General features: G+C 27.8%; 1 protein-coding gene across 1 annotated transcript; it reads right to left on the bottom strand.

The window, feature by feature from the left end:
- Positions 1-3,805: 3,805 nt before the first annotated feature.
- Positions 3,806-23,227, bottom strand: LOC112598446 (Usher syndrome type-1G protein homolog). The gene is made up of 10 exons (XM_025344910.1): positions 22,951-23,227; positions 18,602-18,664; positions 12,565-12,708; positions 11,165-11,389; positions 10,886-11,077; positions 10,416-10,605; positions 9,455-9,542; positions 7,977-8,142; positions 5,176-5,315; positions 3,806-4,378 (listed from the first exon to the last, which is right to left on the bottom strand). Exons 2-10 carry the CDS (start codon positions 18,619-18,621, stop codon positions 4,080-4,082), a joined length of 1,464 nt encoding a protein of 487 aa, XP_025200695.1. The 5' UTR covers positions 18,622-18,664; positions 22,951-23,227; the 3' UTR covers positions 3,806-4,079.
- Positions 23,228-24,242: the final 1,015 nt, after the last annotated feature.

Genomic DNA, 24,242 nt, shown 5'->3' with positions numbered 1-24,242 from the left:
CAAAGAGGTTAGATATATTTTAAAGATTTTATAAATTTTCCAAAGATGTTATATATACTTTAAAGATTTTATGAATTTTCCAAAGAGGTTAGATATATTTTAAAGATTTTATGAATTTTCCAAAGAGGTTATATATATTTTAAAGATTTTATAAATTTTCCAAAGAGATTAAATATATATTTTTTTTAAAGATTTTATGAATTTTCCAAAGAGGTTAGATATATTTTAAAGATTTTATAAATTTTCCAGTGTTTTTATATATTTTAAAAAAATTATAAATTTTCCAAAGAGCTTATATATTTTCTAGATACTTATTAATTTTCCAAAGAATTTATATATTTCCCAGATATTTATATATTTTCAAAGAGGTTATATAATAGTATATATAAATTTGCCATAAAGCTCATGTATTTTCGAAAGAGCTTATAAAATTATTAAAGAGTGTTTTTATATTCTTATATGTATATATATAATATATATATATATATGTGTGTGTGTGTGTGTGTGTGTCTGTGTGTCTGTATACTTAAGAGTTTATATATTTACGATGGATGCTTACCTGTATTTTCCAGATAGTGTATATATTAGCCATGGATGAAAATATATGTTATAAGGTGTTTATATCATTAAACATATTATTATATTATAATTATCCGATCGCATGATAATACCTTTAGCTTCTTTGGTGAGATTTTAGTTTGGTTTTTTGTTCCCCCCCCCTTCTTCGAAAGGTATTTCGTGATTCTCGCAAAACTGTTAGCAAACAAGTTTTTAAACTGTACGTACAAATAGAAGGCAAAATATTGGTAAAAAAAATTTTATATTCTTAAGTGGAGAGCTGGTGACACATTGATGATATCAAATAAGAAAAAAAAAATGTTAAATACATAACTTACTAGTTACAAGATTTATTTATGTAATTTCAAGTGTTCTTCAATAATGTTTACGTATTGTATTGCTTTTATATAGCTTGTTCATAAATGATATTGAATTTGCAAATCGCAAAATATATTATTATCGTAATATGCCGACGACTTTGAAAAATTATTTTGTATTATTAAAACCTCCAATAGCACCAACTAACTTCAAATAAATAAAATATTTAGTTAGGGTTACACATTTTTGTTTCGTTCTATAATTTTTATATAATATTTATATGTATACCTATATATACATGTATATATATATATATATATATATATATAAATATATTGTTAAATTTTAAATTCGATTAGATGAGCTCGAGTGAATTTTCTATCGTTATTAGAGGCGTTGTATAGGCAATATAAGCACATTTTCATTATGAAAGAGAAATTTGATTTGTCACGTTGTTTAATTTTCATACCTTGACAATTCCTTATAAATATCATATTTTTTAACATTTATTTAGCACAGAATATTTTTTGATATTTTAGATATTTTACTTCTGGAATAATACAGTATTCAATAAATGTATCAATAACTAAAATGTCATACGTTAATAGTAGATATAACATTAAAAAAGTACGGCGTTAGATAGCTTTGCAATTAAAATCATTGGCTACATTAGGTATTAACTTTTTCATTTGATATTTGGTAATAGAGGTTTATCATCTACATAAGATCATACGTCACTAGAGTTGGAAGACTTATTTTAAGGAGTTTTTCGGTACAAAATATTTATTATAATATAACTAATATAAGGGCATTTAAATATTTTCATAATTATGTATTTAAATACAATATCATAAATATGATACGAAAACATTTTGAAGTAAAAGAATAGTAAAATATTTACATGTGTGCACCTCATGGAAAAATAATTAAAAGTATTGAAAACAGGTATTAATGACCATTACTACATTATAAACAATCATCAGTTGTCATATTGATACATAATTTTCTTCGGGCTAAGAAAAGTAATAATTTATTTCACGATGATTATAAATAGGTATTAAATATCTTAAAATCGATGATTATTACTTCCCAAAAACTAAATAAAGTTGGATTTAAATTCACCAAATCCAACTTTGTTTAGTGAATTTAAAATCATACATATAACCATAAATATATGATGTATACATAACATAATTAAAATATCAATACTATCTAAATTAAAAAAAAAATCTTATATGTAAAAACTATCAAAATCATTAGATTGATATCAATAATGAAAAATATATTTTACACATTGTATATAAACAATATTTATGTCACCTAACGATTCTTAATTTATCAAAATTAAACCAGATATTTGGAATATTGGATTACAATTAGTTAAAAAACGATTACAAAATGTTGTGAAATTTTGAATCAATCAAATAATTTTAAAGAATATCGAGGTGCCTGGAGTGACGTATAGTCAGCACCTGTAATTAAAGTTTGGAATTCTTAACTTCCTTGTAAGTTATAAAAAAATTTTTGTGATTTAATTTTGTTCCATAATGATTGCATAATTTTGTGAAATTTTGGTGTAAAAATTCACAATATGGGGCGCTGGAGTGACGGACTTGTTATTGGTATTGTCGGCCGGATAGCATGAACAGAAAAACCATCTATTGATTATACTCCATGACTTTGGAAAAATTTTCTAAAATATTTTAAACAATTTCCAGAGTATCTTTGATTTATATTTAAAAAAAAATAATATTCACTACTTGTATATCAAGTTTAAATCCATATAAATCATCTATACATTGGTTTATTAGCCACTAACTACCTACGTCTATTTAAATATAATAAATACTTATAATATAGCTTAACATTTCAGCGAATCTCAGCGACAGTGTCGGTTCAAGTACCTACCTATAAATCTAATTAGTAATTCTAATATATTGGTAAGTATAATAGGTAATCACAAACAAAGCTTTATTTAATAATTATTGTTAATATCAGTTAAAATATTGTATGATTATACGTATATTACATAAATCTTATTAAAATAAGTTAAAAGCTCTAGTAAAAGTAGAGATGTACAGTAATAATTAAAAAATATAAAACAACACAAATGATGAGTTAATACATAATTAGGTACAAATCCAAACCAAAAACAGAGCAAAACAATAGTTCAAGAAATAATACACAAATATATACCAATTTAATATTTAGTTATCATAAAAATAATATAAAATATTTAGTACCTATACAAGATTATATTATATATTATAAAAATATACCGTTAATAGTTTATATTTATATTAACCGTACCTATCGCGGGTGTTCAATAAAAAATATATTACGTCTTATTTTGTTCAATACTTAGTTTTTAACCGTATCTATAAATATCGTTTCCAATGTATAAAAATGTCTCTATATGTATACTGTATTATGTTTATCAGACGAAAGAAAGACATACTTAAATAACTATTAATGTATAATATGGACAAAATTACATTTTATGCGCTGTTTGGAAAAGGGGTTGTAATGCATAGTTGCATAGTTTGTTTTTTAATTAAATAAAAACATTGATTATCTTTAAGTCCATGGCTGTGAATTTTAATGCACTTGCGTGTTTCATTCATAGAAAAAATTGTAGTTGATCAAATTTGTTTTACATATTACGACTAGCATAATATTAACATAATACTCATATATTATATACTATTTATATAAAATATTAATTTGTAATTTTAAAACGTATTGAACTTCATATATTTTAATATTTGTATTTGTATTACAATTTTTTTTTTTCAGAAATTAATAATATAATAACATAAAATGTTACATTTGAAGACAAACTAATTTTAGATCATCTTCAACAGCAGTTGTCATTAACAATTATAAATACAGATAGAAAATATTCGTAAATTTTTGGATTATTATTATTAACCACAAAATTACAGTTCTTGAATTATGATTTATGTATAAATGAGAATAACAGCGCAAATTCTTGACAAATACGCGTGGTTATTTAAAAAAAAAAAATTATATTTTTTATATTAAAAACGAATTTATATCATTTTTTTAACGCATGTCGCAAACATTTTGTTAGTGCGTTAAAATCACAGCCTTGCACATTGTACAATGTACAGGTACCTATATAACCTAACGAATAACCGGGATACAGTATTATGGATTTTTTTTTTCATATATAAAATTATTTAACACTCGTTCAGTGATTTTGCAGGACTCATCACGTCCACCCCGTTTGTGCTGACGCCAACGTTTTCGTGAGTACAGTGTCTCCTCACCCGTTCTTCGATGGCGCCGAGCAGCTTCTTCCTAGGACCCAACGGCAGACCGAGCGAGACCAAATCTCGGTCGTCGAGCATGAACAACGCATCTAGGTCCACTCGCTGCTCAACGAATTTATTGACATATTCGCCGACGCCCGCCGACACCAGGAACTTGTGTACAGCCGACCACTTTGTACTGCGCCCGTTCAGCGCGATGTTTTCCTCTAAAATGCACGTAAGACAACAATTAATTTCTACAATAATAATATATCGAACGGAGTTTTCGCGGTGGGCCAAAAGGAATCCAGATAGAAGATTCATTCGATTTGCACCCATCACTATACAATATCGACAAGTCATCATTTTTATAACAAACCTAATTGTTTTCTTTTTTTAATGCATATTCGAGTGAATTATTATCACATAGACACAGACTATTACTTATTACGTTTTTCTAACATAAATATTTACTCATACAGTCATATAGTGTCTATAATAACTCTTCATTTAACTTAAAAAAAAAAAAAATTTTGGACACTAATTATATTTTTATATTAACATTCAACTTTTGGTTGGTGGTACAGTTATATACATTGTTTTTGAGACATTTTAACGTCTTAATGGGAATTTCTGAACTTTTTAAATTTTTACACGTCTGGCTGGCATTACAAAAATATTTTTTGTATTTCACAAGTATTTTTTTTTTTTTTTTTAATACAATTCGATTAAAACTTTCAGCTATTGTTAATTTTTTTTTTTTTTAATCGAATTGAGATAAGTTTAAGAGATAAATATCCATATAATTTAACACAAATTACGAATATATACTTTCATGTCCACGGAATTCATTTTTAGTTCTTACTTTTTTGTATTTTTAAATAAATTACAAAGTATATAGCGCAACGTTATTATTTCACATGGCACACATTATATTATATTTGATGTATTTTATCCGCGTAACGATTATAATTATTATTCACGGTAATATAAACGACGATGAATGTATTGGATTTAATGTTACCGTCGCTGTTTTGGAATTCGTCCCAGGACATAGTGTTGCTCGGTTGGTTCCGCTTCACCAGACTTCCAGCGCTACCGATACTGCACGCCTCGTCTTCAATAGTCGCTCTAGACACATCTGGTACTGGAATTGTAGTCACGCTGAAAATGTATTAGTTATCTATTACTTATTAGTAAGTAATATTCAGCTACACACTATAACAGTATGTACATAGACGAAGATCCTGTAAATATCAATGTATGTGTAGGTGGGTGAAGGCCGAAGGGGAATAAGTATTTAGTAGAAAACAGATCCTTGTGCTTACACACTCATTTGCTTGCCGGTTTAATATTTTACTTATTTTATAGAACTTAATGTTATGTTAGCGAAACTAATAGAACTGAAAAAAATGAATTAAATATTATGGTACGGAACTAGACCATTACATTTTTGAATCACCGTTTATCTTAAATTATGGTGCAATTTCTATTAAAATTAATTACAAATTCTAATTTTTAACCTTAAAAGTACTAAAGTCTCAAGTTCAATAAGAAATTTTAGTAAATCTAAACTACAGTTATTAAATTATTTTATTATAAAAGTGTATTATTCAAATTAGTATATGTAAACTAGTAAACTGGTATTTCATTCTAACATTGAACAATATCAAAGATTAAACATATGTTTTCCATCGGTGGACACATATTATTATCGATCAGCTGAACTGTAATAATCAGTATCACAGCCACTTCGTCGATAGTAATATTAGTCATTTCTACAATCTCAGAATACTTACATGGCGTACGTGCACTGCCTAAAAAATGAAAAGCTCAGATCAGTGGTCACCAAATGGTGACACGCGGGCTGCATAGGGCCCTCGAACAAATTTTATCTGGCCCGTAGATAAAGAATAAGTAACATATATAATATAATATGTTCTCATTACATCCAATTTTAAAATAATACCCATTATATGTTAAAAATATGTACTTAAAATGTTGATGGTCCGCGAAAAAATTTCAGATCCCTAATGTGGCCCTTCAAAAATATTAATTGGTAACCTCTGGCCTAGATCAAAGGTGAAAACAACAAGTTGTTTTTACCGATTTAAATAATTAAGCATAGGCCATTAAGCCGCTATATGTTATTGATAGAACTCGTATAAATACAGGTAGAGCACTTAGCTATAATCAGAAGGTGGTTATAGTATTAAACTGATTATTCACCCTTTATAACAGGGATGGGCAACTCAAAGTTACTATAGGGCCAATTTTTAGAAATTTAAAGTATAGCGGGCCAGAACATAGAAGACAAAAAAAAGAAAGGTCATTCAAAATATACATTTTGAATAGCATTTATTTTGTATATAATGAAATAGGACATAGGTTAAAATTGTATACTTATACCTAATGCAACTTGAAAATGTAGCACGGGCCAGATAAAAAAGGCTCGCGGGCCGCCAGTTGCCCACCCCTGCTTTATAGGATCATTGCTTGTTGTGGACTTTTTCACAGCCATATCGCCGTGAGTACTTATTCATTCCCAGTACTAGTAACTTTTACATAACAGTAAGCTATTCTTATTTGGTTTATTATTTTAAGTATTAATAAACTATTACAACTTATTCATATCTTAAAATACAAGTGTTTTGTTTATTAACTATATATCTTCTCACAATCACTTTAAGTCCGTCAGAAACGTGCTATGTTCTAATAATCGCAGTATTCTGCACAGCATGGTTATTTCTTTTTATTAAAAAGTAACTTGATATTTATAAGGTGACTAGTGTTGCGTTTATAACAGTTTTTTACTACGTATCTTTCCCAAAAACGCCTAAAGCTCGCAACGAACTTGTTACGTCATTTAAATAATCACGTCATGTAATAAACAATTATTATTATCATTATATGTGTCACGATGAGCGTAGTGTCATGTCTGTTTAACGATCACTATATCTATGTTTCGTGGTAATTTATTTATATTTATTTTGTGCATAATATATTAGATATTTTCATTAAATATTATTACCCATCGGCCATCACAATTTACATTATTAAGGAATTAATTCTATCACTAGGTAGAATATATTGAAATACCATTCTCATGCAAAAGGGGGTAGGAGGGGGATCGGATTCGTGTCTCCCCCTGATTATGCCACCTACATAAAGTATAAATTTGATTTTGATTTTTATAGAACTGGTTTTTAAATTTAATAACCATTATATTATATTATAATATATAATATATATATATATATATATATATATATATATATATGTTATATGACGTAATAACTGCTGTCAGCAATTGAAAATTAATACGCATAATATATAAGAATAATAGTTGTAATTGATCGCGCAATCGTGATAAAGTCTTCAATGAACGGATTTTGAGTCTTTTTACTTGAGCTACTCAAGTCGAGGAATAATTTATGGTAATGAACAAATTAAACCATTGAAATAGATATTATGAAATATAATATAATGCCTGGTTGGTTTTTAGTTTTTACAGACTGTGTTTTGCATATTTTTTTCCTCAAAAAAAAATAATAATAATAATGATATTTAGCTATAAAAAGATCTACTGCAGTGACATGGGTACATGCGTCGTTTGATTAAAATTATTCTTTAAAACGGTATACTATTTCTTTCTTCTTCCTTCTTCTATTGAACGCGCCACACAAAAATTACACGGTTATTATATTTTGTCGGTTACGCAGTGTCATAGAATGATATCGATACGAGTTGCCTATTACATATTGTGCCTAATATTATATCATAATATTTTTGTGTAGGTATGTGTAATATGTCCGAGTAAATTACTTTTGTCTGAATGCGACGCTTCCAAAACCCGGTCGATCAAACATGCTACCTTGGTCGTGCCAGTGTACTTTATTGGCGTCGTCGTTCTGTTGTAGATCCATGATAAAGTTCGGTTGCGAATTGGTGCGATGTAACTCGAAGACATCCGAAATCCTGCCTCTTTTCCCTGAAAAACGTCAAGTATTATTAATGTTAAACATTAAACAATTTACGAGATGCGGTAATTATTTTGTAGTTTTTATTTTAGACTGTGGACAGAGAGAGAGAAATTGAAGTTTCGTTACAACTGGCAATGTGTATGTTTTAGAATGTTGACACAGTAAATCAAACAATATAAATTATAATAATAATAACAATAATACACTGTCTTGACCTAAAATCTATTTGGTCTATAGTTGAAGACTATTGGAAATTTTTCTGTACAGGCTCATCACTTAGATACGCTCATTTATCGTTTTCTATTGTCGTTTTGTAATAGACCGAAGAATCAAAAATATTTTCAGTTGTAATGGGATGTCAAAATAACGACCTATTGTACAATATTGATCAATGTGTTCGATCGAAAATTTTTCTTCTCAATAGAACTCTTTTCATAATACACCATAATATAGCAGTTACTTTTAACCGTCAAGTTTTACATAATATTTCCCCGACTCCCACAAAGAATATTTAAAAAACAACGGTGGAAAATATTAATTGTAAGAAAAACTTGTATTTATTTTTAAAAGACATTGACTATTTCGGAGTAAACAGTAAATTCTTGTTCTGCTAATCATTGCTTTCGTATTTATTATTTCTTTTGGTGAAATATATTTTTTTGTTTGCACTAAGAAAAGTATAATTAAATAAAAAAAGTATATATTTTTTTTTTATTCCATAATCAAAATATGTAGGTAATGTGTAATAATTCTGTGAAAATATGGAATTATAGTTATTTAAAAAATAAAAAATAAAATATTGAAAATATACAAAAAAATATTCATGCTTTATTTTAAATTAAATTAAAGTTTTTTGTTTTCCTTTTTCATTCAATAATATTATATATTATAAATATAATACCATAAGAAATTGTTTTGAAAGTATAACTGAGACCGATATTGTTTAATAACAATAATATATAATGTTAAAATTTATAAATTATACCTATATAATACTTATTGAAATAAAAATTGAACTAAATAAAAAAAATCACATATATTTTTAATTTGTTATATACCCAATTTTTACGCATTACTGCAAAACGCAAGATTATCATTCCCCTGGTAAACGCGATAAATACAAGTGACACAACATTCAATACGATTTAGTCACATAATGTGTTGACTTCCAATTTAGAATCCACTGCGTAGCTACGATCGCGATCGTGTATTTACATAATCGTTTTGTGATGAGTTTTTACTATGTATGAATTATGTGGTATACGCATTACATATTATTATCATAATGTTATCATGTTGATATTATTTTATTGTATTTACCTCCGTTCTCGTTCTCGTATGAATTGACATAGATAATTTGCGAATCTCCATTGGACGTTATGGTTCGTACGCTCGTGCTATCCTCGACCTGTAGATCATTTACGTAACAATAACAATGTAAATAATAATAAAATAATATTATGTTTGCGCAACGACGACGACGGAATTTTCGGTAAAATATTATCTATTGTCGAACTATAAAATATATTTTCATGTTTTGATTTACGTATTTTAATAACGATAACAATATCGTTAAATTATTAATTAATAACAATAGTACTTATGTTTGTATGTATATTATTTAGCCTACTGTCTGAAATCACAATGTTATGATTTTGTAATTGTTAAATAATTAGCGAAAAAATTCTATCATTTTGGGGAAATATTCAGCTAGACACAGAACTACGATTAAACTTAAAGATACATATTAATCTAAAATTCGAACATTGCAGAGTGTCATTCAATGAAGGATTTGACTATCAGAAGGCCGGGATGCAAATACTAATATTTTGGAGCCCACTTATAAACATGATGATTTATATTTATAAATGTACACATACGATGCACAGTTATATATTTTTTTATAAAGGTGGAGATGGATTTCAGAAATTAAACGTTTTAATTATACGTTATGTATTGCATGGATAATGTATTCCCTTTAAATCGAATCACAAGCAAGTTGAAATAAAACTGAATTTATTATACAATCTAGAATAAAAGAGTGTGGATAACTTGCTAAAATTATTTTTTCTTGATCATTATTCAATATTTTTAATGATTTCTTTCCTTACAAAATTATAAAATCCAAGCCATCGAACCGAGTCCTCTAAAACAACCTTTACCTCGAGGCCTCGGCGTCTAGCACACCCGTTAAATCCAATACTCTGATCTCATCCAGTAAACGTATCTTTTTAGAATTTTAATTAACAAGAATATAGCATACTCATAATATTATACTCACCTCTTTTATCAATCTGAACGTTGATTTGTTGGTTTTGTTGTGTGCATCCACCGATGCCGCTACCGCCTTCAGTTTTCTGTCCAATATCTTTTTCACACCGCCCGAGCTAACAAACGGTTTTTTCACGGTACCGGATCCGACGATCTCTGTAAACGACTTACAGGAAAGGTCCGATGACGACTTACGCAAACTATCAAAATAAAAGTAATCTCGTTAAAATGTTACGATTTTACGGTGAGAGATACCGTTTCAAAACTGTTTTTTCAAAAAAAAAAAATCTTCTCTCGTTTTTTTTTTTTTTTTTTTTATTGTTATAAAGGTGTGTTGTTACTTATACACATTGATTAGTTATAAAGGTGTTTCGTTACTTATACACATTGATTAATTCTTTATTTAAAACGTTTGGATTATAAATCGATGTATAATTGAATTGTTTTAAATGTTATATATTTAAGTTGTAGAATGCTTACGATAAAGGAATTGATCTGACCGTAGGTATAGCAGTTTCCGAATCTGCTTTGTTACCACCTAAGTATTCTTTTTCCACCCTTCTTATTTGCTTTTTCTCTTTTTCTCTTTCTTTTTTCGTCCGATCTTCATACTTTTTTTGGTTACGTTCTGCGTCTTTCTGAGCTTTTTCTTTCTTAGATTCAACTTTTTTCCTAAAAAAATACCACGATAGTGTTGTAAAATCAATAACTAGAGTCATTTGTACCATTTTATAAGTGTAAACTGTAAAGTCGTTTTACTTGTTCTGCATTATTTGAGATGCGGCCGCTTTATCCAGGTATTGGAGTACCTGCGATTTACCGTGTATGGCTGCTAACTGCATTGCTGTGAGAAAGTCCAAGTCTAAAGCCCACAAGTTGACATCAAAACCGACTAGAAAGGTCACACAACTCAAATGGCCTCTAGACGCGGCCAGATGTAATGCATTTTGTCCAAGATGGTAATTGCATTTCTCTGGATCACCCCTAAAATGTTGATGTTATTTAGTAAAAATAGTGACACGTTTTTATTAATAATAAAAAAGTTTAATTTTGTCAGATAAATTAAGATATAACATGTTAAGATATTAAAAATCTTATTTACAATTAATGGTTCCTATAATATAATTGTTAATTAGAGTTTAGGGTGAAATCTATTATGATAAACTTAAGCTAATATTATTTAAGTAAATATTGGATTTAATCAAAATATAATTGAATACCAGAGCCCAGAGATAATATAGTTGGATTAATATCGTTTATAATGTTTCTTTGTCTTTTTTTATGTAAATTGATTATTTTTTTTTTAAAAACTTCGTTTATAGAATTAATTAAAACTACACGCTTATTCGATTCTTATAAGATTTTATGAAAAAAAAATTATACGTAATAATTGTAATAGTTACAACACAGGAAGTCACTTATAAATATCCAAAATTAAACTCGTTAAATGTTAGTTTTACTGATAAATAGTATTTTTTATTTTTTATCATTTATTTTTTTTATCATATTATGATGTCACTATTATTTTTTATCTCATTGAAGCCGAACCTATGGCACCAATATACAAAGTAATTCTTTTATCATGAACTTTTGTTATCTTTTATGAATCATTTCAAAAACTATTAATGTTTAGGTAAGCGAAGAAGTATATCAACATTTTGCGGGATATTCCCGTATTACTTCATTTCACTCACCATAACTTTAATACTCAAAAATTATAATTTAAAAACTACTCGTCAAAAATTCGATTTTTAATTATTAAAGTATTTCAAAAAATGTTTTGCTCCAGAATATGAAATTATACATATGTATGCTATCGTTCAAAAAGTAAAAACCCTAAACAATTATAACAATATATAATATAGTAAAAAATGTAGTGTTTTTTTTTTTTTTTTTTTTTTTTAATGTTGTTTTATTTCAACTGTAAATTATATAAAAGAACTATTTTCAAAAACGTTAATAGTTTTTAGTATAACGAGTGATTCATGACAAAAGAATCACCTTATATACCATCATATAAGACCAATTAGTCTTGGGACCCGAATGTCACGCTTTCCCACCGATCGTTATACAATCGATTGATTTCCTTGACAAACTGTCGATACTATAATAAACGCGTTTGACAAAAATAACAACATAATCGTATTATGTCACCATACCCTCTGCCGACGAGTATTCTCAGCGCTTCGAGGTGTCCTTTGTAAGCTGCCCAAAGCGTCGGCGTCATCCCGTCATCGTCTTTGGCATTACAATCTCTTTTAGTCGCCTCTTTCAGCAGGCTTATGAAACCGTCTTGAGCCGCTCTAAAAAAAAAAAAAACAACAGAAATCACTTAAGTAATGTTAAACAATAATAACACCATATATTTTATCATGCATTTTAATTTATAAACGTTAAATTTAACGGTTTAATAGTATCAAATAATATGTAAACGATAGTTTATATTTAAATTGCGCAACAATACGAGTACATTTATCGATAATATAAGGTAATATTATATACGTTGGACCGCTAATTTTTGACCCGGTGAAAGGAAAGACAATCGGTGGCTTCAAGTAAGGCGTCGGCGGCTATGGCGCAGCGTGCCCCTAATCTCGTAGCTATTAGAAAGCAGTTGTTTTGTAATACGACTTTGGCACATCTTGCACCGGAATGTCTATTGTTGATTTAGGTTCGTGTTAAATCGAAGAGTTTTATACACGCAGATATTTTATACTGCAGACGTTTATTTGGATTTTTGTCCCGTACATTCAAATATATTGTTGTGTGAGTATACATCAAATATGTATCAATGAGATATTTTTAACACGTCAAACTGCAGTTTCACTAAATCGTATTATAATGTCTATGTATAGTACAATACCTACACGCCGATTGAAAAAATATCACGTCACTGAAGTTTTAACGGAACGTATTCTACGTCACAGAACATAGTTATTAGGGCTGAGGATTTAAAATAGAAAAATACAATATTGACTTATTGTAAGACATAGTTTTCTCAACACGATGTTTGAATTACAAAACGATGAATTCAATTTCGAAATTTTAATTTAAAATTATTAGCATGTATTGACATTTTAGTTTTTTTAGGTAATTTTTGGCCTTTTTATTTCATTTACTTTAATTCTGTTTTATGGTATTTTTAACAGTATAATATTACTTTTATTACACGTATATTACGTCTTATACATTTTTTATTTTTATTTTTCACATAATGTATATAATCGTGTTTTTTAATAGTTTGTGAGCCCTAATTTATACATAAAATAAGTAATTTTCATTTTATTTTTTGTTAACTAAATATACCTAAATATATCAACAAAATATTCTGGTTTTTTCTCTTTAATAAAACTTGATAATTTTATATCTAAAATTTATTAAAATACGTGTATTATAATTATTTTTGAGATTTGATGGTGCATTAAATTATTAGCTCTAATAAGAATAATTATACATGCCATAGTTGTTTTAGTAATTAATAAAACCAACCTTACAAATATGAAAATTTTTCATGAAATTACAAATTTGACATCATCAATTTTTGACAATTTGATAACCTTTAGTTAGTGTAATACAATTAACTATAAAATAATATTTGTTTTTGATTTTACTGTAAACATTTTTTATTATAAGAGCAACATAGTCTTGATTTTTAAAATTTAAGTTTAAGTGTCTATGTATTATGCGCAGTGTGTACATATTTAATGTATCTGTGTAATTTAAGGTATTAATAAGTGAATAACACATGTTTATTTTTTCTATTTCACTATGTATTTTATAATTACAAAAAAAAAAAAAAAATAATAAAAATAGTATTCCAAAAAGAAAATTGTCATAAAGTCATGAAAACATCTCGGGATGTCAAATTTGATTTAAACGAAACGTTAATTTAATGATAAAGTGTCTTTTTAACGATTTTTTTTTAATATTTTCTGTCGTGAAAAATAAATGGTTCCTATTTCATAAAATTTTCAAATTATCGTCTAAGAGTTATGATATATATAGGTACTTACTAATTATAAAGTTATAAAATACTTAGGTATAGGTTATCACTAAGAATCTATATAACATGTAAGTGAATCAGTTTTTAAATTTTTGTTCGATATAGGTAAAAACGGATAAACGTTGTTGATTTCATTCATCGAGTTTAATAACATGCACGCATGTTGTTACACGAAACAAGCTGCTATATATTGCCTGCATTATGTTTTCTATCCTCGCTTCAATAAATAGATGATATCCGTTAGAATAATTTGAAAAAACATATTCGATCGCACAGAATTCTCGAGATGATAAAAATCATAATACTTTGTCGTGACGTCCTGTGTTTTTTGCCCGCGTTATACTCGATTTTGTTTCGAAAATACTTAATAATATATACATACACTCGTCGATAGTTCTACTTCACGTACGTCCGTATTATATCTATTATGTGTAATGTGTATGCACGTGGCTGCGGTGATGATGTGCCGGGAATTATATTAAATCACTGAGTCGAATAGGGCATTGCACTGCGCGAAGGTAGATAATATCATGCGCATATAAAAATATATATTTCGGCAGTATTGTGACGTTATTATAATATTATGTGGAATATACGCGTACGAATAGCCTATAGTCTACTATTATACATTAATTTGATATTGGGCAGAAGATCCTCGTTCACGAAGGCTATTCAATCGTATAAACGCGTATACTAAAATTAACGGACCTGCAAACTATTGTGTACACTATTTTTAATATTAATTAATAAGCACCTGCAAACTCTAGTCAAGGTATAAAATATATGCCCATAAAAGGTAGATAAAAAGTCCTTGCCACATGATGATTTTAACGCAATGAACTATCTACCGTTTGACCTCTGAAATAATATTATCACATTGGACGTAACTGTATAATTATTATTATCCACACGCGTACTCTACAATTATTATAATATTACGATATATAAAATCATGATCGAAGTTGATTTTGTAAGTTTACCCAATCGTACACGACAAAAAATTAAGTATAATATAATATATTATGTATTATAGGCATAATATACAATACAGTTAGTATCAATTATCAATAATTATTGAATTAAGTAAGTCGTTTATTCAAATAAAAATTTTTCAATGACATAAAGCAAACAAAATTGTGTTGAAAATTTATGGAAATGTATTATTGTTCGTTTTTAAAGAAAGTGTGTAGTAATTAACTATAATATTGCACAAATACACCATGTACATAATATCGGTAATTTTACGTAGTACATGCATTTATTGTTATTGTATACCTTTTCTAAAAATGCATACTGTGTATTCGATACAGTTTCTAATATTTGCGTCTATAACAAGTAATGTACACTAAAATACCAGATTTAAATTGGAAAAGAAATGTGTAATTTGTAAATTGCCGTTATTTGATAAAATTACTGTTTATATAAATAATAATATCTAAAAATCAAGATATTGGTGATAACTGATAAGAAAAATAAGTTATTTGAATAATAAATTTACGTTAAAAATAAATAAAACCGCATAAATATGGCTTTATGTTAACACCCTGACGTTGCTAAGGAGTCCTTTCCACAAACGCTCAATACACAGACAAAACAAAATATAAACACTTGATTTTATTGTATAATCAATACTTGCATAGGTTGAAAATATAAAAATCAAATCTTTCAAATTAAAAATAACCCATATAATGGTATGGTTATAAGTAGCTGAGCAATAAATACTTAATGGTGTTTTATAATGCAGATAGTAATTAATTAATTAAAAACGTAAAATGAAAGAAAACTACCTCCACAGGTATATAAGATAGCGAAATCCTTAATTTTCTATTTTATTAGCAGATTATTTTAGACGCGAAATGTTAAGCAATTAGAAGAAATCAAGTCAACTCTGTTTAAATAGAAGAAAAACAATGCGAGTTATTATCTTAGCAGTTAAATTCTATCTACCTTGACCATATACCTACCTATCCGCTGTTTAAATAATATACTGTGTAAGATACCCATAGATGCCATCTTAAATGCAATCATAGCCGATGCGAATTTATATTAAATGGGAAAAGTGAGAATAATTGTGTTCGGGGAAAGTGTAAAACAATAATTAAAATCTGGAAAAGTTTAATATAATATAATATTATTAGCATTATACGCATAAGGTGTACGACTCTTCATTATAAAAATAATACCATACAGCGTGGAAAATATTTACATAAGTATACGCATCACGTTGTGTTAGTATAAAGTATTGCTATTTCATAATAGAAATTAGATTATTATTATTATTTTAATTCTACATATTATTATTTTATTTGTTATTTACTTGTAATTTTGATATGCATGATATTAAATTACACTGCAACAATACGGATCATTACTTTAATTTATGCAGTTGTTGTACTTCATATTATCAGCTGTATTGGTTGTCATACTTTATACTTAAATATTTTCATAAATAAAATAGTATTTCCACTGAAAATATGATAGTAATACGGCTATACAAGAACAGGTAGGTACACGCAATAGATCGAAACGCTCGGCGCAATTTGGCCATACATACACAAATCGAAATCTAACTTTGAATACAACACGCACTGATTGTTACCCACGACTCATAATTATACAATAAACCAAGTCCTTGAGTGCATTTAAAGACTTGATGGACGTCCCACCTTAAATAAGCTGATTTTTGTTGCGTTTAGAAATAATCCAGATGAGAACAGTGCAGTATAAACGGCATGACTATTCACTCACGTCGAAAATAGCCGTTTACAATTAATTCATTCATTTCATACGAACGAATATGCAACATTTTTTTTATTCATTTTGTACTTATACAAAATAACAATTATACGTTAAAAAAAAAAAAAAAAAATCATTCATCGTAAACTCAACGATTTATAATTACAAGTAAACTGTGAGTATTCATCATCGCTCATTCACTCCTCTGGACAAAATCATATTATATACATATATTATATTGTAATGATAAGACGTTTTGGATTTCTATTTTTGATTCGATTCCCGTGGTACCTTTAAATTCAAACGTATAATGTCATACATTATTATTATTGTTGTCTCGTCGTATACAATGGAACTCGGTCAGTAGAAATTTGTCAGAAAAAATCAAGACGCTGCAGTGGTATTGATTTATTTTAAATTTGTTTAAACGATGTTACTGAACAATGTATAATGTATACTGCCCGTACACGCGCATGATGAGGTTACAATGAAGAGAGTTCGACAAGACGTATACAATGTATAATTAATAATAATTATACACCTATCTATACCATCATATTAATTCTATTTTATTGATTTGTGTATGCCTTGTGGTATACGCCTTGTTAATAGAATATCACTGTGCATACAGTATTATGTATTATGAATAGTGGATACAGAGAAAGCATTCACGCCTACATCAAATGACTAATAATAATTGGATTGAAGACATTCAAAAACCTTTAATTTATACTTAACTAACTGAGAATTATTGAATTTTAAGATTTGGAAAAAAAATATGTATAAAGTTTTTAATGAAATCAATTGACAATTAGATGTTTATTGCATGATGATTATTATATTATTGCCGTCGCTGAGTCCGCGACTCGTTTAGTATAAATTTAATATAGATATCGAGTGTCCAATATTATAATATTATAATATTTTGGTCACCGTATCATGTATTTGTATTAAATATTTGAAATGATATGATTTTAAGAAAATTTAAAATAAAAAAAATCAAGATATTTTAACTATTTTAAAATCATTACATATACTGTACATATTTCAAAACACACGCGGGTAGGTTGAATTTTTTGGAATTTTAAACAAAATATACACATAACAATTAAATTCCAAACCAAAATTTGATCTAAAAAGTATAATAAATGTATATACAACTTAAAAAGTTAGGCCTAGTATCTAAAATTGTTCAAAAGTTTGAACTATATTAAATCTGTTAGTACAGTTGAAATTTAATTATTATCAGCCGATTTTATGATTTAATTATTATCGACGAGTATAATAATAATCATTAAAAAAAAACAACAATCTATTTAAGCATAATTGCACTTCTATTTTTTTTTTTTTTTTTTATCAAACCGTATTATTGTGTTCTGCGCACGATTTATAAAGACCCACAGGTCATACATTTAACCACAGATAATATCATATAAAGTATAGTTGTGTATACTTACTTATGGAATCTTGTGCTCATGATTCGTAATATAGTTCACCTCGTCTGGATTCACTCTGATCGCCTGTAATGATAATAATAATACGTTAATACATGATATGTAATAAAAATTGTACAGACATTGTGTTTTTTAGTATCAACAGATTATTCTAAGCAATCTAAGCTAATTTTTAGCGCATGATCGTCCCTTATTTTTTATTTAGCATGCTAAATTCATTGCAATGAATTTATTCAAATTTTTATTTTGGGAGCTCTTAATTATACTTTAAGTCCATAGAGACTTTTATACTATTAAAAAAATTTCCTGGACGATAAAAATACTGTTTTTATGTGAGAACCCTTTTATTTCATGAAAAATTTTAAAGTACTTAATATGTACTTCAAAATTCGAAAGAGTAGTTTTCTAGTTATTAATGGTTTTGCAAAAATATAAAATAAACATAATTTGGATTTAGTATTCCCTATACTTGAGTTTTTTTTTTATAAATAATAAATATTAATAGAATTTATAAATTACTAATGCTTTCAAATTACGATAGCCTTCATATCTTCTAATTATTATGGACTTCTTATCCTTAGTACATAAAAACTAAATAATTCAAATTTTTATTTTAATACGTTAAAATTGTCAGAAAAATTATTCACTAATTTCCTTACTTATAGTAAAATAGGGAGATTGTCATTTTAAACATAAAATTTTGTATCTTTATAGGACACTTCTTAAATAGTACAAAAATTCCTCAAAAATCGAGAATATGGTTTTAAACATTTTAAAACATTTTAAAAGTTCAAAAAATCAAATTTCTATTGACTACATTATTATAGAAATAAAATAGAGGGAACTTACTTAGTGAATCGCCTGTAAAATGTATTATCGACATATAGCACATTAAGATCTGATTTATAATATGAGAATTATGTGTTGACTTATGCTCAATTATAGTACAAAATATATTCGGATTTTGAGAAGGTACATAATTATTAAATATACATAGTTATACGGAAATCGTTAAGACGAATATTAAAAGACTTATTTTGCAAAAGTGATGTTCAGATCATAGTTTACAATGACAGAATCAGAGATATAACTTCACAGAAGCTTACAACCAGCATTATGATTTGCAAGGTCACTGAAAAACTTAATAGTTTTAACTAAACTCTTGTCTTATTTCATAATTTGTTAAATATTATTCTTTCAATTTAAGAGTACACCATTTTTATACATATCAAAAGAGATACAAATGTTTCTTATATGATGTTATAAATTATAATATAAGTAAATAAACGCAATATTTTTAGCGGTCCTAATGAGTGCGAGATCCTATATGGCTCTATTCCCTGCACACACCTCGTGATGTTACTATTAAACATCCACATCATATCATTAAATTTCAATGTGTCTATATTTTTTTTTTTTATAATTAAAAAATTTATCTACCACGGAGTTGTTTAAGCAATCAATTTTTTATAGAAATTCTCCTACTCTAAATAAAATCACACGTATATGCCACTGCAACCTAGAATAATATTATAAGCACATTGTCGTATATTTATACGCCCTGTATAATTTTACGTATAACTGTATAAGAACCACGACCACGTGTCAAACCGTATCTGCGAGTCTTCGTAACGCTTGTTCATTAAATATTAGTAGTGCATTACCAATGTAATATAATACTATAATATACCCGCCGATGGTATATTCATATATTTCAATATTATAATATAAAGTTGACACAATGATACCGTTTTCATATGAAAAATATACGTATATTAAAATTATACATAGCCCTTAACACGTTTTCATTTATATCGTGATGACATTTCTATTATTATACGATACATGAACAATTCAAATAAGTATTTCTTTTCAATGAATATTGTATTATTACATATTTCTTAAAATTTGAACTCAAAATAACGCTCGACTAAGTTTATTTTTTCAGTTTGTCTTATAAATTTTAATAAACCATCGAAATATAATACATCATTTTTCTAAAATGTTATTCGTATGCGTTTCATATTTTTATTTTTTTGAATATTATTTTTGCACGAAATATAATTTAGTCTAGTGTTAGAGGTACAAATAAACTATTCTCAAATAAAGATCACAGAGAATTTTTTAAAACTGTTGTCATTATGCTTGTTATACTGTTGAATTTTAATAATCATTCTTAATCCACATGTCAGATTATATACTATAACAATAGGATAATTACTGTTCGAAAATTATTAAATTACTATTTTTATTCACCTTATTCAATATAATAAATTGTGAATATTATTAAAAAATCTAGAACAAAAAATAACATGATTACCGTATAATATAAATAATTCTACTACTAAATCAATAAATATTAAAAAACGTGTCTGTATTCTAGTTACTACATTAATACGCGTTACACATAGTATAATATAAATAACAATATTATGTGTTGTCCTGCAGAAGGGCGGTCGACGTGTTATTTTCAAGCAGGCAATGGTTTTTTTTTTTTTTTTTTAGTAAAATTACGTTTAAAATCAAATTTAACAACAATAAACATGTAATATAATTTATATCGTATAAATAATAATAAAAGAAAATAAATTAGAATATACGCCATGTGTGTACATTTAACACGTGTAAAATAATCGTAGCACCAAATCATAAAATAAAAGTAGCTCTATAATAGCCATAACGCCGTCGTCATTTTTATTCGTTTTAGAAATATATTGTGAATATTTGAGTTGGAACTAATTTTTCACGATAAATTTTCATTCATTCGACATCACATATTATAGTAAGTATTCCCTAATGTACTGAATATATTTTAAATAGCAAATTAAAAATAAAAAAAATACACGTATTAAACACACGTTAGAGATAAGTGCACTTGAAATGGATTTTTTTTTTTAAACTCGAAACGTTTTCGCATAACATATTATGTTTACGTTTTATTATGTATGAAAATAATATGTAGTACGTCAGTTGTCATCGCGTAGTATATTTCAATATATTTGTCATATTTTGTGTGTATATTTTATGCGTTTAAACAGCCACGAGAGACTTTCTACTATATATAGTATATTATATTGTCATATAAATAATATTTATTTGTTATGAAATAAATTATTTTCTAGTGCTTTCATTTGTACGCCACAGCATCATTATATACTTCATGCGCGCGACTATAACGTTTATGGTTTATGGACTATGGTTTTGGGGGTTCAGTTTTAAATTTATTAATTAAAATTTTATTTTCTCCGGTGATCATTAAAAACCGAAATACATACAAACGACCAAATATTAATCTCTTACTCTCATCTATCTAGTTGTAGTCGCTGGCTCGTCGCAGTAGTGTAAACACTGCAGCAATATTAAACTAGAGGATTATTATTACAGTTTTCCGCCCAGATTAGCACGTCATAGTTTTCTATGGGAATGTAAATATTGGGTGCACAATGTGGAATAGTGAACTCATAATATGATACTGTGAGTAACTACGCAAGTAGAGAATACGTCTCGAAAGTGCTAAAATTAAATATAAATTTCACCTTCGTTGTATTTCCAAGTTGAAAAAAGAAAATGGAACTTTTTAATTCATTGTCTTAGTACTCCTTTGATTAAGGTACATTTTAGTTTCAGAGGTTATCTCGTACATACATATATATTATATAGTATTGGTCAACTAATAATTTTTAAGGTCTTTTTTAACAACCAATTCAATTAAGTCAAAAATATTATGCATAAAACAATGAAAATGTAAAGGCTCATGAATTATTTTGTTAAAATAAAACATCAATATAATCACGACACACGTTTTATTGATGCCAATAAACCCAACTACTGCAGATATTAAACAACGTGTCTGTATTCTAGTTACTTTATTCATACAATATTAAAACACTTGGTGGATACCATTACACAAGGTATTAGAAAAATGAAACTAAATATTGTTATACCTGATAGATAAAGATACCTACAAACTATTTTGAGGTTAGTTAAATATAATTTTTTATACTTTTCGATGCAGCCATTAAAAACGGTGTTGGTCGCGCACCGTTTAATATATATACGATATAGTATGTGTTAAAAGAAAAATAAAAACTTAAGTAGGCTTCACCCGTTTATGAGTAAGTACAGTGAAATTGCCTTGTTATGAATTTTGTGAGCGAAAAAAAAATTATATCCTAGGTACTGTGAAGAAGCTCGTTAAATAGAATTGTAAAAATATGTATTTAATTTAGATATGGTTCTAAAATGTTATATTTCGTTAAACAGAAAGTGCCGTCAAATGCTAGTACCATTGTAAAACGCTCATATTCTTCTGTAAATGTACCTATATATAGTATAGCAATAAATTCACTGACCTGATGATCTCGGGTCAAGTCCACTAAACGATAACTTTCGGTGGTTCGCGGTGCATTAATCCCACAGTTAAACCTCTCCGATTTGCGTTCCGTGGTCGTTGGTCGTTCGAATGTAAAATTCACAACGGACACTATTGTAAACGCAAAGATACGAAAACAAAACTCGTCCGGAAATTTTTTTTTATTCAAATTTTTGTTTTTCCCACACACGGACACGAACCAACGCGACAACGGTACTCGCCTACAGTCACACGACAACAGACCGTTCGCACCCGTCACTAAGAGTTGACTGTAAAAAACACAAGTTAGTGTTCAATGTTCATCGGACTGTGTTGGGAATACACGTTTGCCCCTCTAATATAATAATAATAATACTATGTGCACGCGATTCCGTCCCATTTCTCCGTCACTCTCTCACCCACTCACTCACTCCAAAGTCTCTCTCTACCCGCGCGTCTACCACTCGGGTGTCGCGGTACCTGAACACGCCGCCGCCGCTTTTGTTTTTCGCCGTGCCCGCGTGACACCAGGTGACCGACACACACCGGCCGCTTCCGAGTCCGTCGCACTTCCGACAAACAATAATTATAATATTATTATCGTAATGTACGAGTACACATATTATAGATACCCGTATAACATGTAAGTTGGCATAGGTATATATTTTGAAAAAACGAGTACGATATCCTTTTGTCGGCCGTTGATTTTCCTCAACGACGCGACGGCGTATAATTTAGTAATATACTTATACACATATCGTGGCCATATATTATCGTATTCGGTATATATTTATATTTATATTTATTTATTAACGGGCGAGCCCTTTACAGCAATTTAGCACAAGATATTATGCACATAATATGTAGCTACCTAAATGTATAATTTTATTGTTGTACAAATATTAAAAATATATTTGAATTACTTATTCGTTGCGGTTTTATACTTCAAAGTACAAAATACTAAAAAAAAGGCCAAGTTAATATGTACTCTAAATTATGTGATATAAGTAAGGATTTGTATGCCCTCGATTTAAAAAATATATTTACATAGGTACTAGAAAACAACTTACCATAATATGAATTACAGTCCTGGACATCTCTCATTCAGTGTAATTATAAATATTTTAAATTTATTTATATTTATTTTTAATACTTATTGGACAATATAATAATATCATTTATTAAGATGAAAATTTATTTTTTTCATTCAAGTATTTAAAATATGTTACAGATGTATTTTTAACGAGTAGATATACATAGTACATACCGCTATGCATTAACACAGAAGAAAAT

The sequence above is a fragment of the Melanaphis sacchari genome, unplaced genomic scaffold (assembly GCF_002803265.2).
Source record: "Melanaphis sacchari strain LSU unplaced genomic scaffold, SCAv2.0 Contig48_pilon_pilon, whole genome shotgun sequence".
Taxonomy (NCBI): domain Eukaryota; kingdom Metazoa; phylum Arthropoda; class Insecta; order Hemiptera; family Aphididae; genus Melanaphis; species Melanaphis sacchari.
Note: the sequence above shows the minus strand (reverse complement) of the source record. Positions and strands in the feature narration are given on the sequence as shown.

Excerpts from the sequence above, each read along its gene's own strand:
- LOC112598446 (XM_025344910.1), bottom strand. The coding sequence starts at position 18,621 with ATGAGCACAAGATTCCATAA. Across the intron at positions 10,606-10,885 it reads GTCAGATCAATTCCTTTATC|TTTGCGTAAGTCGTCATCGG; the intron begins GTAAGCATTCTA and ends TTATTTTGATAG. Across the intron at positions 5,316-7,976 it reads AGCGTCGCATTCAGACAAAA|CGTGACTACAATTCCAGTAC; the intron begins GTAATTTACTCG and ends ATACATTTTCAG.